This window comes from Pseudophryne corroboree, chromosome 8, assembly GCF_028390025.1.
Source record: "Pseudophryne corroboree isolate aPseCor3 chromosome 8, aPseCor3.hap2, whole genome shotgun sequence".
Classification (NCBI taxonomy): Eukaryota; Metazoa; Chordata; class Amphibia; order Anura; family Myobatrachidae; genus Pseudophryne; species Pseudophryne corroboree.
In genome coordinates this window covers 237,776,967-237,792,504 of record NC_086451.1, presented here as the reverse complement: position 1 = coordinate 237,792,504, position 15,538 = coordinate 237,776,967, and the positions used below count along the sequence as shown (strand labels likewise).

The 15,538-nt window shown below is 46.4% G+C and overlaps 1 protein-coding gene and 1 long non-coding RNA gene across 3 annotated transcripts in view; one reads left to right on the top strand and one right to left on the bottom strand.

Annotated features, from left to right (window-relative positions):
- LOC134948870 (uncharacterized) overlaps window positions 1-15,538 on the bottom strand; it is a 413,168-nt gene that overhangs the window by 193,903 nt on the left and 203,727 nt on the right. The gene's annotated exons all lie outside the window — the stretch shown is intronic.
- SLC7A3 (solute carrier family 7 member 3) overlaps window positions 1-15,538 on the top strand; it is an 88,572-nt gene that overhangs the window by 58,012 nt on the left and 15,022 nt on the right. For both annotated transcript variants that reach the window (XM_063937127.1, XM_063937126.1), the window contains exons 4-10: window positions 5,615-5,786; window positions 5,964-6,076; window positions 6,514-6,736; window positions 7,707-7,846; window positions 8,790-8,892; window positions 9,009-9,220; window positions 14,886-15,052. In XM_063937127.1, coding sequence (XP_063793197.1) covers window positions 5,615-5,786; window positions 5,964-6,076; window positions 6,514-6,736; window positions 7,707-7,846; window positions 8,790-8,892; window positions 9,009-9,220; window positions 14,886-15,052 — 1,130 coding nt within the window. The remainder of the gene's footprint in view (window positions 1-5,614; window positions 5,787-5,963; window positions 6,077-6,513; window positions 6,737-7,706; window positions 7,847-8,789; window positions 8,893-9,008; window positions 9,221-14,885; window positions 15,053-15,538) is intronic.

Here is a 15,538-nt window from a genome sequence, read left to right as displayed (position 1 = left end):
AGCCAGAGCACACCAGTATCCTAATTCTTTCTTAAAGTGCCCTGTCTCCTGCGGAGCCCGTCTATTCCCCATGGTCCTTACGGAGTCCCCAGCATCCACTACGGACTACGAGAAATAGATTTACCGGTAAGTAAAATCTTATTTTTCTCCAAATACGGTGATAATGTTTTGCCGTGACCTCCTTTCTAGCCTTAAGGAGGGTGGGGATGACTTCCCCGGGAATACCTTTACAAGCTAGGATTTGGCGTTCAACCTCCACGCCGTCAAACGCAGCCGCGGTAAGTCCAGAAACACGCATGGCCCCTGCAGTAATAGGTCCTCTCTCAGAGGAAGCGGCCAAGGATCTTCTGTGAGCAATTCCTGAAGATCCGGATACCAGGCCCTCTGTGGCCAATCAGGAACGACGAGTATTGCCTGAACCCTTGTTCGTCTTATGATCCTCAGCACTCTTGGAATGAGAGGAAGCGGGGGGAACACATACACCGACTGAAACACCCACGGAGTTACCATCTCCTGAAACTCCAGTTTGTACCCTTGGGACACTATGTCTAAGACCCAAGGATCCAGGGCCGATTGAAACCAGACCTGACTGAAGATTCGGAGACTGCCCCCCCACCGGCACGGACTCCTGTAGGGAAGCCCCAGCGTCATGCGGTGGACTTGCCAGAGGCGGGGGAAGACTTTTGGTCCTGGGCGCTAGACACGGCGGGCGACCTTTTTCCCCTCCCTCTACCTTTTGAAGCGAGGAAGGACGAGCCCTTTCCTTTTTTTGTATTCATTAGGCCGAAAGGACTGCATCTGATAATGGGGCGCCTTTTTCTGTTGTGCGGGAACATAAGGAAGAAAAGATGACTTACCTTCAGCAGCGGTAGACACCAGGTCAGCAAGGCCGTCGCCAAACAAGACACTATCTTTAAAAGGGAGAGCTTCCATAGCTTTCTTGGACTCTGCATCAGCATTCCATTGATGAATCCACAGCACCCTCCTGGCCGAGACCGCCATGGCATTGGCCCTTGACCCCAAGAGGCCAATATCCCTCGCCGCATCCTTTAGGTAAACTGCAGCGTCCCTGATATAACCAAGAGTCAAAAGAATGTTGTCCTTATCAAGGGTATCCATGTCAGATGCCAAATTATCAGCCCACTTAGCAATAGCACTACTCACCCACGCAGACGCCACGGCAGGCCTGAAGAGTGCACCCGTAGTAACTAAATGGCTTTTAATGTCGTTTCCTGCTTGCGATCCGCAGGATCCTTGAGGGCAGCTGTGTCAGGAGACGGAAGCGCCACCTTTTTGGACAGTTGGGACAGAGCCTTGTCCACATTGGGAGACGACTCCCATTTCTCCCTGTCGTCGGAGGGGAAAGGATATGCCAGAAAAATTCTCTTGGGAATCTGCCACCTTTTGTCAGGCGACTCCCAAGCCTTTTCACAAAGAGCGTTCAGTTCATGAGAGGTGGGAAACTTCACCTCAGGCTTTTTCCCTTTAAATAAACAAACCCTTGTATCTGGAACAGGAGGTTTCTCAGAAATATATGTAAAACATCTTTAATAGCCACAATCATATACTGAATACTCTTTACCAATTTTGGATGTAAAGTGGCTTCACTAAAGTCGACACTGGAATCAGAGTCCGTGTCTGTATCCGTATCTGCCATCTGGGTAAAGGAACGTTTCTGTGACCCTGAGGGGGCCTGTACCTGAGACAAGGCGTCCTCCATGGATTTTCTCCACGTTTGTGTCTGAGAATCAGATTTATCCAGCCTCTTAGATAATAACGCCACATTTGCATTCAGTGTACTCAACACATTCACCCAATCAGCAGTCGTCTGTGCCGACAGAACCACTCACAAATCCTTCTCTGCGCCCACAGTAACTTCCTCCGGGGAGGAGCACTCAGCCTCAGACATGTCGACACACGGTACCGACACACACACTCTCACACTGGCCAAAGGGGACAGACCCACAGACGCCTGTAGAGAGAACACAGAGGGAGTATACCAGCTCACACCCCAGCGCCCATATACTACTAAAACAATAATATATGCTAAATTGCGCTGTATTGTATAGCACCAATTCGACTGTGCCCCCCCCCCCCCCCGTTTTGCTCCTAGTACTTGAAAGGAGAGTGGAGGTCCGGGCCAGCGTCTCTGCATGCACTGTGAAGAGATAAAATGGCGCTGGTAAGCTGTGCGGCTAAGCCCCGCCCCTTCCCAACGTGCTGTAGTCCCGCTTAAATTTAAATCTATACTGGCGGGGGATTCATACGTAGTGTGCCGGCACCCAAATATGCCGGTTTTTTTTTTTTTTGCCAGTCTTAACAACCTCAGTAACTTGCTGCCCAGGGCGCTCCCCCCCCCCCCCCCCCCCCCCAGCGCCCTGCACCCTGAGTGCCATTGGTGTGTGGGAGCATGGAGCGCAGCGCGACTGCTGCGCTGTACCTCCGTTACTGAAGTCTTCTGCATACTCTTCTGGCTTCTGTGAGGGGGTTGATGGTGAACAAGCAGCTAGGCGCACCAAGTGATCGAACCCTCTGGAGCTAATGGTGTCCAGTAGCCTAAGAAGCAGAGCCCTTAACTCAGCAGAAGTAGGTCTGACTTCTCTCCCCTCAGTCCCACGAAGCAGAGCCTGTAGCCAGCAGGTCTCTCTGAAAATAAAAAACCTAACAGTCTTTTCCAGAGAAACTCAGTAGAGCTCCCCTAGTGTGTGTCCAGTCTCTCCTGGGCACAGAATCTAACTGAGGTCTGGAGGAGGGGCATAGAGGGAGGAGCCAGTTCACACCCAGTCAGTCTTTTAGTGTGCCCATGTCTCCTGCGGATCCCGTCTATACCCCATGGTCCTTTTGGAGTCCCCGGCATCCTCTAGGACGTAAGAGAAATTGGGCTAATTGAGCGATTTTTAGACCAATGGTGATTATCGGCCTATCCAGTTAAAGCCAATTTGGGTTTTTTTTGTCCGAAATATGTCCCATTTTCAGGCAAAAACACATGGGGTGGGGATAAGTTCTTGGACCCATGTGTTTTTGCAATAAAATGTGTCTGTAAGGGCTGGTTATCAGGGATTTTGCTTTGCGTGCCTCATAATCCCTGGAGAGCCCCCATGGGATCCATTAGCCATGGTAATTTACCGCGGCTTATTGGATACCCCCTTAGGGTTTCCCAGAAAGCACGTGGGAGATCCTTATACAAGGAGGAGATGCTGTGGTCTGATGAGACAGGTATTTACGGTTTGCCCTCAACATTACTAATGCAGTGCTTGTAAGAATAAAAGTTTTGCAAGGCTATGCGTAAACAATCTCTGTTCACTGCTGCTGCCAGTGGTGTTTACCAAGAGTGTAAAGGGCCCTACACATTTAACGATCCGCTGCCCGGCGGATACGGCCGACTGGCGAACCGGCGGTGGGGGCGCAGTGACAGGGGGAGTGACGTTTCGAGATCGTCCATATTGGCCTGCATGCACAGCCGACGGGGCACCAGCAATGAACGAGCGCGGGGCCGCGCTTCATTCATCGCTGGTGACTCCACACTCAAAGATATGAACGTTATCTTGTTCAAAAATGAACGAGATCGTTCGTTCATATCTTTGAGGATTATCGGCCAGTGTGTAGGGCCTATAACTCCGACAGTTCAACTAATTGTTTTTTATTTATCCTCTCTGTAGAAAAATGGAAATACCGTCTCTGTTCTGGTATTACAATCACATTTACTAAACAATTAATTTCATAACTTGAGTTAATATATGAGATTGTGCTTTAACCATTTGCTTTCGTTAGTCTGAATTCCACTAGACCAGTGGTTTCCAACTCCAGTCCTCAAGTACTACCAACAGCTCATGTTTTGTTGATTACCTCACCTGTGCATGATTACAGTAATCTATTTTGCTTCGTTAATAATTCTCCAACTGCACAGACAGAAATCCTCAAACCTGATCTGTTGGAGGTACTTGTGGGTTGGATTTGAGTTCTACTGCACATGACTGATGAAATCTGACATCTGATTAGTTGTGTGTAGGGAGGCCAATCCCGGGATCGGCAGGGATCCCGGGATTTGGGCCCAAAAATGCTGGTATTTGAATCCCGGGATTGGAGCATCCAATCCCGGGATTACACTGCGCGCGTGTGTGTGTGTGTGTGTGTGTGTGTGTGTGTGTGTGTGTGTGTGTGTGTGTGTGTGTGTGTGTGTGTGTAAGTAATACTACTTACACTTAGGCGGGCGGCAGCCATAGACAAACGCTGAACGCGGCGGCAGTTCAAATGTGGCGCCGGCCGCCAGCCAATCAGAGCTCGCGGACCGGCAGCCAATCAGGAGCGACTGCTGCGGCCGCTTCCCTGATTGGCTGCTGGTCCGCCAGCTCTGGTTGGCTGGCGGCCGGCGCTTCATTTGAAATGCCGCCGCATTCAGTGTGTCCATGGCTGGCGCCCACCTAATAGTAAGTGGTACTTACACCCACCCTCCCTCCCGCGCCGCTACCAACCCTCCCCGCTACCTACTGTACACCCTCCTGCCCAGCTACTTACACCCTCCCTCCCTTCCCCGCCGCTACCTACACCCTCCCGCACCGCTACCTACCCTCCAGCGCTGCTCCCTACACCCTTCTTCACTGATCCCTACTGCAGTCCCGGGATTGATCGTTTTTCAATCCCGAATCCCGGGATTGAAAAAAAACGGCCCGGGATTGACCTCCCTAGTTGTGTGGAATATATGCACTATGTTAGATAATACATTTAATTTACATTTTTGACCAAATAATTGTTTTATTGTAAAACAATTCTTTAAAAATGTTTAGAAATGAACACCTCTGGGGTGCTGCTCAGTCAAATTTTATCTGATCTCTTCAGCCACATTACCACCTAATTGCTAAATTTTACTCCCCTGCTCCTACCCATCCCAGAGCCATTTTCTATATTCTAGAACTGGGAACACTTTTAACAGCCCCTTGTTTTAAAATGACTGAAAGAGGTCCCATCAGAAGCCACAGTATGTGTGATTGCAGCTTTTGGTTGGTCCCATATGCCCACACAGCCCCAGTTTTCTGTTGCGTCAATAGACAAGCCATTGAATAGTCCCTGATGTTCTTACAAGGGGGAAGTAGGTGAGTAAAAAAAACAGCTCATATAATATATACAATTGTACAGAACAGTAACCATATTCCAGCTTGCTTGTATTTAGAAATACATACATATGAGGAAAATGGTAATGTATTCCTAAATTTGTAACAAGATTCAGTGACCATAAACCTTGCATATAAAATTAATATTGTGCAGAAGCCTGAAGGCTTGAAGAGGAGGTGTGTGTGCGTTCTCTCCAAGGGTCATTTTTGCTTTTCCAGGTCTGCCTGCTCCTGTTTAATGTGCTACACAGCATCAGTGTGTGTGTGTGTGTGGTTTTTTTTATTTATTTTTATTGATTGCATGCTATAATGCATCTTGATGGTTTAATATATATATATATATATATATATATATATATATATATATATATATATATATATATATATATATATATATATATATATATATATATATATATATATATATATATATATAGACATATATATATATATATATATATATAGACATATTTTCATCTAACGTATCTCCATCTTTCACTCTCCAGTACTTTTGGCTGTTGGAGTAAGTGAGTCTGCCCTGGTTAATAAAATCTTCACTGCTGTGAATCTGCTGGTGTTGGCCTTCGTCATCTTGTCTGGCTTTCTGAAAGGAGATATCAACAACTGGAAAATAAATCCAGAGACTTATAATTTCACTTTGCTTAACATCTCTAACAGGTAAAGGATGCACAGGTTGTAAATACTGCAGCTTCACATTGAACACTGGCTGATAGATGATGCCTGTTCCTAGACAGGTGGTGTGACCGCATACTGTAATTGTAACAAGAAATCTGCTGTAAAAAGTGCATTACTATTGCACATTTTTGTGACTATTGTTTCTTTTTTTTTTTTCAGTTCCGTAAACATTGGTTCAGGGGGATTTGTTCCTTTTGGCTTCAGTGGTGTTGTATCTGGGGCTGCTGCCTGCTTTTATGCATTTGTTGGGTTTGACTGCATTGCCACCACAGGTAACACAAATCCCATATGTATAAATGACCATGAGTTTTTCTGTGTGTGTATAGAAATTAGTCCTTTTCTATAACTTCTGCATAAAATGAATATTAATAGTAGACGTTTTTTTCTTTATCTGAGGTGCTATCATGCTGAGACTTTTAGTTCCACACAGAAAAAAAGAAAATGCTTATTTACGAGGTTAAGAGCATAGGTTCCCTTCCCGGAGACTAAGAACCGTCCCACAATATGTCTCTCCCTCAGAAGTACAAAATAATTCAGAATAGCTACAAGTGTAGAGGAAGGAATCCGTCTGTATTTCTCTCCAGATTACCACAATCCTCTTACATCATTAACAATTAACTTGAGTTTTTTTTGAGTTGTATTGAAACATTGCAGGGATTGGGCGTTTGTTGATCACTGTCTCAAAGGTTTTAAATGTTTTTCTTTCCAGGTGAAGAAGCCAAGAACCCCCAGCGTTCCATTCCTATCAGCATCATAGTTTCTTTGCTTGTGTGCTTTGTGGCCTATTTTGGAGTGTCTGCTGCACTTACACTCATGATGCCATACTTTTTACTGAATAAAAACAGCCCCCTCCCTGGAGCATTTAGACACGTGGGTTGGGAGCCAGCTCGTTACGTTGTCTCAGTTGGGTCTCTGTGTGCCCTCTCAACAAGGTAACCGCAAACCACATTCCACACCATGTTTTCACGTAGATATATATTCAAGGGCGATGTTCTGTGACAAAATGTAAAGTTAATAGAAGTAGTCTAGAAGTCCTTCTTGCCTTGAGATCACCAAATAAGCTATGTAAAAACAGCTAATGACAAATCAGACAGTTTGCAGCAAGTGACAAGAAACTTGTTGAGATGGTTGAAGAAAAAACTCAATTAGCTGGAATAATTCCTGTCAATGTCACCGAAACTTAGTTGCTTTTCCCTTGTTAGAAATAAACTTTAGATTAATAGGCTTATTTAGTTATGCTTTCGCATGCGAAGCTCCGAGACCTATGAAGTGTGCAATGCAACAATGTCTGACTGCTTGCCTTCCCCTTTATATAGTGCTGCACAAAATTAAACATGCCTGATCTTCACAAGATTATGAGCGAGCGAATCATAGGCGTGCGCATGGGGTGTGCTGTGTGCGCTGGCACGACCCTTAGCACAGCCAACGATCCTTGCCGGCAGTCGTAGTGTACTTGGGGGTGTGGCTGTGCAGCAATGACATTATTGGGCACTCCTATCCAGTGCTGCCATGTCACCAGCTGAACCCCAGGAAGTGCAACAAGTGCAGTGAGTCTTCAGGGCACAGCAGCAGAGACAACACAGCAGGAGTGATAGGGGACACTTCAAAAGTTAGGTTAGTGGTTTATGTGTGAAGGGTGGGGTTGTGGATGATGAGTGCTCTGTTGGTGGGGGTAATGTATGTGTGGAGAGATCTGTAAGTTGTCTATGCTATGAAGAGAATTGTGTTCTAGGTATGTATACCTCTGTTTAATGCAAGAAATTGTACTTTGCTGTTGAATTGTGAATGTAAAAATGGGAACATTTCTTGCTTTACTGTTGTGCTATAAAGGAGATGTTACTGTATTCTGTACAGATTAAGTTTTTGATTTGTAGATCTCATTGTACTATGCTTGTTTTGCAGTTTGCTGGGTTCTATGTTTCCTATGCCCCGTGTAATCTATGCAATGGCTAAAGATGGCCTGCTGTTCAAGTTCCTTGCGAAAGTCAGTGAAAGAACAAAGACTCCTCTGGTTGCAACCATAGTTTCTGGAATTGTATCAGGTAGAAACGGAATGACAACTTTTTTTTTTTTTTTAAATAGTAATTACTGTGAATGTATTGGGACACTGAATAAAGACATCTTTTCGACATTTTTCCATTTCAAACCTGCAGTATTCTCTGGTAAATAAGATCATACTAAGGGTCCTTGCATTGTGATAATACAATCACTCCCTTATACATGTATATTTGAAAAACTTTATTAAACAGTCTATTAAAGGATAAGCTGCAAAATTATAAGAAATAAGCATAATTATAACTTACAATGGACATTTTTTTTTGTACCAGTAATTTTGGCAGCCTCTTACATTTTAAGTATTTGTTATTGGTCGCTGAATAATTTTGGGAGTGATCTAGTACTCCCATTACGTGTTATCTGTCTCACTTAGTATAAAACAGACCACTTCATTTTTTTATTTTTATGGATGCCTGAAATATTTTCTGTGTCATTAATCTGGCACTGAATGGAGTACAGTCGTGCCAGTTTAAAGACTTAGGGGGACATTTACTAAGCAGTGATAAGAACGGAGAAGTGAGCCAGTTGAAAAATTGCCACATCAACCAATCGTCAGCTCTGTATAATTCTATAGTATGCAAATTATAGATGTTACTTCAGTGCTAATTGGTTGCCATGGGCAACTTCTCCACTGGCTCACTTCTCTGCTCTTACCATTGCTTAGTAAATGTCCCCCTAATATATTGAAAAATGCTTTAGTGCAGTTTCTGAATAGGAGTAAAATGCTTAAGGTAGGCCATCAGACTCCAGGAAATATCATCGCTTGATAGAAGCCTGTGCAGAATGAATTCATGGCAGCGCGTTGTGCATACTAATGACTAGTTTAGCTAGCATAAGCTATATGATTGGCAGTTTATGTATTTGCTACATTGATACATTTTTATGTTTTGGCACATAATTCTGACAATTTGTTCTCCTGTCCATTTACAGCAATTATGGCTTTCCTTTTTGAGCTGAATGTTCTGGTGGAATTAATGTCCATCGGTACTTTACTGGCATACTCCTTGGTGGCAGCCTGTGTCGTTATCCTTAGGTAAATAGTGTAATCTGACATGTTTAGAAGTATACAGATTGGGAATTGTGCTGGTTACAGATCACCATGTACAGCCTGACCTATAATTGTCACAATGTTGGTTTTGGACTTACCAGGTACCAGCCAGACCAGCTGGACTCTCCATGTAAGAACACTGAAATGGTCAAGTTGAATAAGGACGAGAATGAGAAAGTAGACCATGATCTTCCATTCACACCTGCCACAACTCTGAGCGACCCCTTCCATATCCGACACCTTTTATTTCCAGCCAGCAAAGTCCCCACCAAACAATCTGGGAACATTGTGTATGGCTGTGTCTCTGTAATCTGTAAGTGTGCTTTATTGTACTGATGGAATGACCTAAGATTTGCTTGCTTTCTATTAGAACTGTTTATTTCAATGTTTTTGTTTTTTCTCTGACGTCCTAGTGGATGCTGGGAACTCCGTAAGGACCATGGGGAATAGACGGGCTCCGCAGGAGACTGGGCACTCTAAAAGAAAGATTAGGTACTATCTGGTGTGCACTGGCTCCTCCCACTATGACCCTCCTCCAGACCTCAGTTAGATTTCTGTGCCCGGCCGAGCTGGATGCACACTAGGGGCTCTCCTGAGCTCCTAGAAAGAAAGTATATGTTAGGTTTTTTATTTTACAGTGAGACCTGCTGGCAACAGGCTCACTGCAACGAGGGACTAAGGGGAGAAGAAGCGAACCTACCTGCTTGCAGCTAGCTTGGGCTTCTTAGGCTACTGGACACCATTAGCTCCAGAGGGATCGACCGCAGGACCCGTCCTTGGTGTTCGTTCCCGGAGCCGCGCCGCCGTCCCCCTTACAGAGCCAGAAGCATGAAGATGGTCCGGAAAATCGGCGGCAGAAGACTTCAGTCTTCACCAAGGTAGAGCACAGCACTGCAGCTGTGCGCCATTGCTCCTCATACACACTTCACACTCCGGTCACTGAGGGTGCAGGGCGCTGGGGGGGGGCGCCCTGAGCAGCAATAAAAACACCTTGGCTGGCAAAATAATCACAATATATAGTCCCAGAGGCTATATATGTGGTAATTACCCCTGCCAGAATCCATAAAAAAGCGGGAGAAAAGTCCGCCGAAAAAGGGGCGGAGCCATCTCCCTCAGCACACTGGCGCCATTTTCTCTTCACATTGCAGCTGGAAGACTGCTCCCCAGGCTCTCCCCTGTAGTTTGCAGGCTCAAAGGGTTAAAAAGAGAGGGGGGGCACTAAATTTAGGCGCAATATTGTATATACAAGCAGCTATTGGGAAAAATTCACAATATAGTGTTAATCCCTAAATTATATAGCGCTCTGGTGTGTGCTGGCATACTCTCTCTCTCTGTCTCCCCAAAGGGCTGTGTGGGGTCCTGTCCTCAGTCAGAGCATTCCCTGTGTGTGTGCGGTGTGTCGGTACGGCTGTGTCGACACGTTTAATGAGGAGGCTTATGTGATGGCAGAGCAGATGCCGATAAATGTGATGTCGCCCCCTGTGGGGGGAAGGTATTAACCGACAGTGTCAACTCCTTACATAAAAGGCTGGATGACGTAACAGCTGTGGGACAGCCGGCTTCTCAGCCCGCGACTGCCCAGGCGTTTCAAAGGCCATCAGGGGCTCAAAAACGCCCGCTCCCTCAGATGGCAGACACAGATGTCGACACGGAGTCTGACTCCAGTGTCGACGAGGTTGAGACATATACACAATCCACTAGGAACATCCGTTACATGATCCCGGCAATAAAAAATGTTACACATTTCTGACATTAACCCAAGTACCACTAAAAAAGGGTTTTATGTTTGGGGAGAAAAAGCAGGCAGTGTTTTGTTCCCCCATCAAATGAGTGAATGAATTGTGAAAAAGCGTGGGTTCCCCCGATAAGAAACTGGTAATTTCTAAAAAGTTACTGATGGCGTACCCTTTCCCGCCAGAGGATAAGTTACGCTGGGAGATATCCCCTAGGGTGGATAAGGCGCTAACACGTTTGTCAAAAAAGGTGGCACTGCCGTCTTAGGATACGGCCACTTTGAAGGTACCTGCTGATAAATAGCAGGAGGCTATCCTGAAGTCTGTATTTACACACTCAGGTACTAGACTGAGACCTGCAGATAGTGCTGCTGCAGCGTGGTCTGTAACCCTGTCAAACAGGGATACTATTTTGCGAACATAAGAGCATATTAAAGACGTCGTCTTATATATGAGGGATGCACAGAGGGATATTTTGCCGGCTGGCATCCAGAATTAATGCAATGTCCATTCTGTCAGGAGGGTATTAGAGACCCGACACTGGACAGGTGATGCTGACTTTAAAAGGCACATAGAGCTTTATAAGGGTGAGGAATTGTTTGGGGATGGTCTCTGGGACCTCGTATCCACAGCAAAAGCTGGGAAGAAAATTTTTTACCTCCGGTTTCCTCACAGCCTAAGAAAACACTGTATTATCAGGTACAGTCCTTTCGGCTTCAGAAAAGCAAGCGGGTCAAAGGCGCTTCCTTTCTGCACAGAGACGAGGGAAGAGGGAAAAAGCTGCACCAGTCAGCCAGTTCCCAGAATCAAAATTCGTCCACCGCATGACGCGGGGGCTCCACAGGCGTAGCCAGGTACGGTGGGGGGGCGCCTCAAAAATTTCAGCGATCAGTGGGCTTGCTCACAGGTGGATCCCTGGATCCTTCAAGTAGTATCTCAGGGGTACAAGTTGGAATTCGAGGCGTCTCTCCCCCCGCCGTTTCCTCAAATCTGCCTTGCCGACAACTCCCTCAGGCAGGGAGGCTGTGCTAGAGGCAATTCACAAGCTGTATTCCCAGCAGGTGATAGTCAAGGTGCCCCTACTTCAAGGACGGGGTTACTATTCCACACTGTTTGTGGTACCGAAACCGGACGGTTCGGTGAGACCCATTTTAAATTTTAAATCCTTGAACACATACATAAAAAAATTCAAGTTCAAGATGGAATCGCTCAGGGCGGTTATTGCAAGCCTGGAGGAGGGGGATTACATGGTATCCCTGGACATCAAGGATGCTTACCTACATGTCCCCATTTACCATCCTCACCAGGAGTACCTCAGATTTGTGGTACAGGATTGCCATTACCAATTCCAAACACTGCCGTTTGGACTGTCCACGGCACCGAGGGTCTTTACCAAGGTAATGGCAGAAATGATGATACTCCTCCGAAAAAAGGGAGTTTTAATTATCCCGTACTTGGACGATCTCCTTATAAAGGCGAGGTCCAAGGAGCAGTTGTTGGTCGGAGTAGCACTATCTCGGGAAGTGCTACAACAGCACGGATGGATTCTATACATTCCAAAGTCACAGCTGGTTCCTACCACACGCCTACTGTTCCTGGGGATGGTTCTGGACACAGAACAGAAAAAAGTGTTTCTCCCGCAGGAGAAAGCCAAGGAGCTGTCATCTCTAGTCAGAGACCTCCTGAACCCAAAACAGGTATCGGTGCATCACTGCACACGAGTCCTGGGAAAAATGGTAGCTTCTTACGAAGCAAAATTCCATTCGGCAGGTTCCATGCAAGAACCTTTTTAGTGGGACCTCTTGGACAAGTGGTCGGGATCGCATCTTCAGATGCATCGGCTGATAACCCTGTCTCCAAGGACCAGGGTATCTCTACTGTGGTGGCTGCAGAGTGCTCATCTTCAAGAGGGCCGCAGATTCGGCATACAGGACTGGGTCCTGGTAACCACGGATGCCAGCCTTCGAGGCTGGGGGGCAGTCACACAGGGAAGAAATCTCCAAGGACTTTGGTCAAGTCAGGAGTCGTCCCTACACATAAATATTCTGGAACTGGGGGCCATTTACAATGCCCTAAGTCTGGCAAGGCCTCTGCTTCAAAACCAGCCGGTACTGATCCAATCAGACAACATCACGGCAGTCGCCCATGTAAACCGACAGGGCGGCACAAGAAGCAGGATGGCGATGGCAGAAGCCACAAGGATTCTCCGATGGGCGGAAAATCATGTCTTAGCACTGTCAGCAGTGTTCATTCCGGGAGTGGACAACTGGGAGGCAGACTTCCTCAGCAGACGCGACCTACACCCGGGAGAGTGGGGACTTCATCCAGAAGTCTTCCAACTGTTGGTAAACCGTTGGGAAAGGCCGCAGGTGGACATGATGGCGTCCCGCCTAAACAAAAAAACTAGATATTGCGCCAGGTCAAGGGACCCTCAGGCAATAGCTGTGGACGCTCTAGTGACACCAGTCGGTTTATGTATTCCCTCCTCTGCCTCTCATACCAAAGGTACTGAGAATAATAAGAAAACGAGGAGTAAGAATGATACTCGTGGTTCCGGATGGGCCAAGAAGAGCTTGGTACCCAGAACTTCAAGAAATGATATCAGAGGACCCATGGCCTCTACCGCTCAGACAGGATCTGCTACAGCAGGGGCCCTGTCTGTTCCAAGACTTACCGCGGCTGCGTTTGACGGCATGGCGGTTGAATTCCGGATCCTAAAGGAAAAGGGCATTCTGGAGGAAGTCATTCCTACGCTGATAAAAGCCATGAAAGACGTAACCGCAAACCATATGTTGCGTGGTGTGAGGCCAGGAAGGCCCCAACAGAGGAATTTCAGCTGGGTCGTTTTCTGCACTTCCTACAGTCAGGAGTGACTATGGGCCTAATCTTGGGTTCCATTAAGGTCCAGATTTCGGCTGTCGATTTTCTTCCAGAAAGAACTGGCTTCACTGTCTGGAGTTCAGACATTTGTAAAGGGAGTGCTACTTATTCAGCCCCCTTTTGTGCCTCCTGTGGCACCTTGGGATCTCAACGTGGTGTTGAGTTTCTTAAAATCACATTGGTTTGAGCCACTTAAAACTGTGGATTTGAAATATCTCACGTGGAAAGTGGGCATGTTATTGGCCTTGGCTTCGGCCAGGCGTGTGTCAGAATTGGCGGCTTTGTCATGTAAAAGCCCTTATCTGATTTTCTATATGGATAGGGCAGAATTGAGGACTCGTCCCCAGTTTCTCCCTAAGGTGGTATCAGCTTTTCACTTGAACCAACCTATTGTAGTGCCTGCGGCTACTAGGGACTTGGAAGATTCCAAGTTACTGGACGTAGTCAGGGCCTTAAAAATTTATATTTCCAGGACGGCTGGAGTCAGGAAAACTGACTCGCTTTTTATCCTGTAGGCACCCAACAAATTAGGTGCTCCTGCTTCTAAGCAGACTATTGCTCGCTGAATTTGTAGCACAATTCAGCTGGAGCATTCTGCGGCTGGATTGCCGCATCCTAAATCAGTAACAGCCCATTCCACGAGGAAAGTGGGCTCATCTTGGGCAGCTGCCCGAGGGGTCTCGGCTTTACAACTTTGCCGAGCAGCTACTTGGTCAGGGGCAAACACGTTTGCTAAATTCTACAAATTTGATACCCTGGCTGAGGAGGACCTGGAGTTCTCTCATTCGGTGCTGCAGAGTCATCCGCACTCTCCCGCCCGTTTGGGAGCTTTGGTATAATCCCCATGGTCCTTACGGAGTTCCCAGCATCCACTAGGACGTCGGAGAAAATAAGATTTTACTCACCGGTAAATCTATTTCTCGTAGTCCGTAGTGGATGCTGGGCGCCCATCCCAAGTGCGGATTGTCTGCAGTACTTGTATATAGTTATTGCCTAACTAAAGGGTTATTGTTGAGCCATCTGTTGAGAGGCTCCGTTATATTTCATACTGTTAACTGGGTATAGTATCACGAGTTATACGGTGTGATTGGTGTGGCTGGTATGAGTCTTACCCGGGATTCAAAATCCTTCCTTATTGTGTCAGCTCTTCCGGGCACAGTATCCTAACTGAGGTCTGGAGGAGGGGCATAGTGGGAGGAGCCAGTGCACACCAGATAGTACCTAATCTTTCTTTTAGAGTGCCCAGTCTCCTGCGGAGCCCGTCTATTCCCCATGGTCCTTACGGAGTTCCCAGCATCCACTACGGACTACGAGAAATAGATTTACCGGTGAGTAAAATCTTATTTTTTTTTATTTGTCTTACAGCGGTCTTGTTCATCTTCATGTGTTTGATACTTGCCATTAAACTTCAGGATATCCTCAGCGGGAGTCCTATCTGGATCGCTATCTTTACCCTTCTGTCTGTGGGGTCTGCTGCAATTACCTTTGTGATCTGGAAACAACCAGAAAGTAATGCTCGGCTGTCATTTAAAGTAAGTTTTCTCTTTATTTGACAACTGTTGCAGTTTGTGCACATTTTTCCACAGAAGCTGAAACTATCCTCCATATTTTTATTATGTAGAAGTGTGAAGAATACTTTGAGAAGTTAAAAGTAGGATTTTTTAAAATTCTTTTTCTCTTACGTCCTAGAGGATACACATTAGTACCATGGGGTATAGACTGGTCCACTAGGAGCCATGGGCACTTTAAGAAATTGATAGTGTGTGCTGGCTCCTCTCTCTCTATGCCCCTCTCACCAGACTCAGTTTAGAAAATGTGCCCGGAGGAGCCGGTCACGCTCGGGAAGCTCCTGAATAGTTTTCTGCATTTATTTTCTTTTTTTATTGTTTTCATTCAGGCAGGTCTGGCTGACACCAGACTGCCTGCTTCGTGGGACTTAGGGAGGGGGGGGGGGGGGACGGCCCAACTTTCCTAAGGTTAATGGTCCCGTTCCCCGCTTACAGGACACTGAGCTCCTG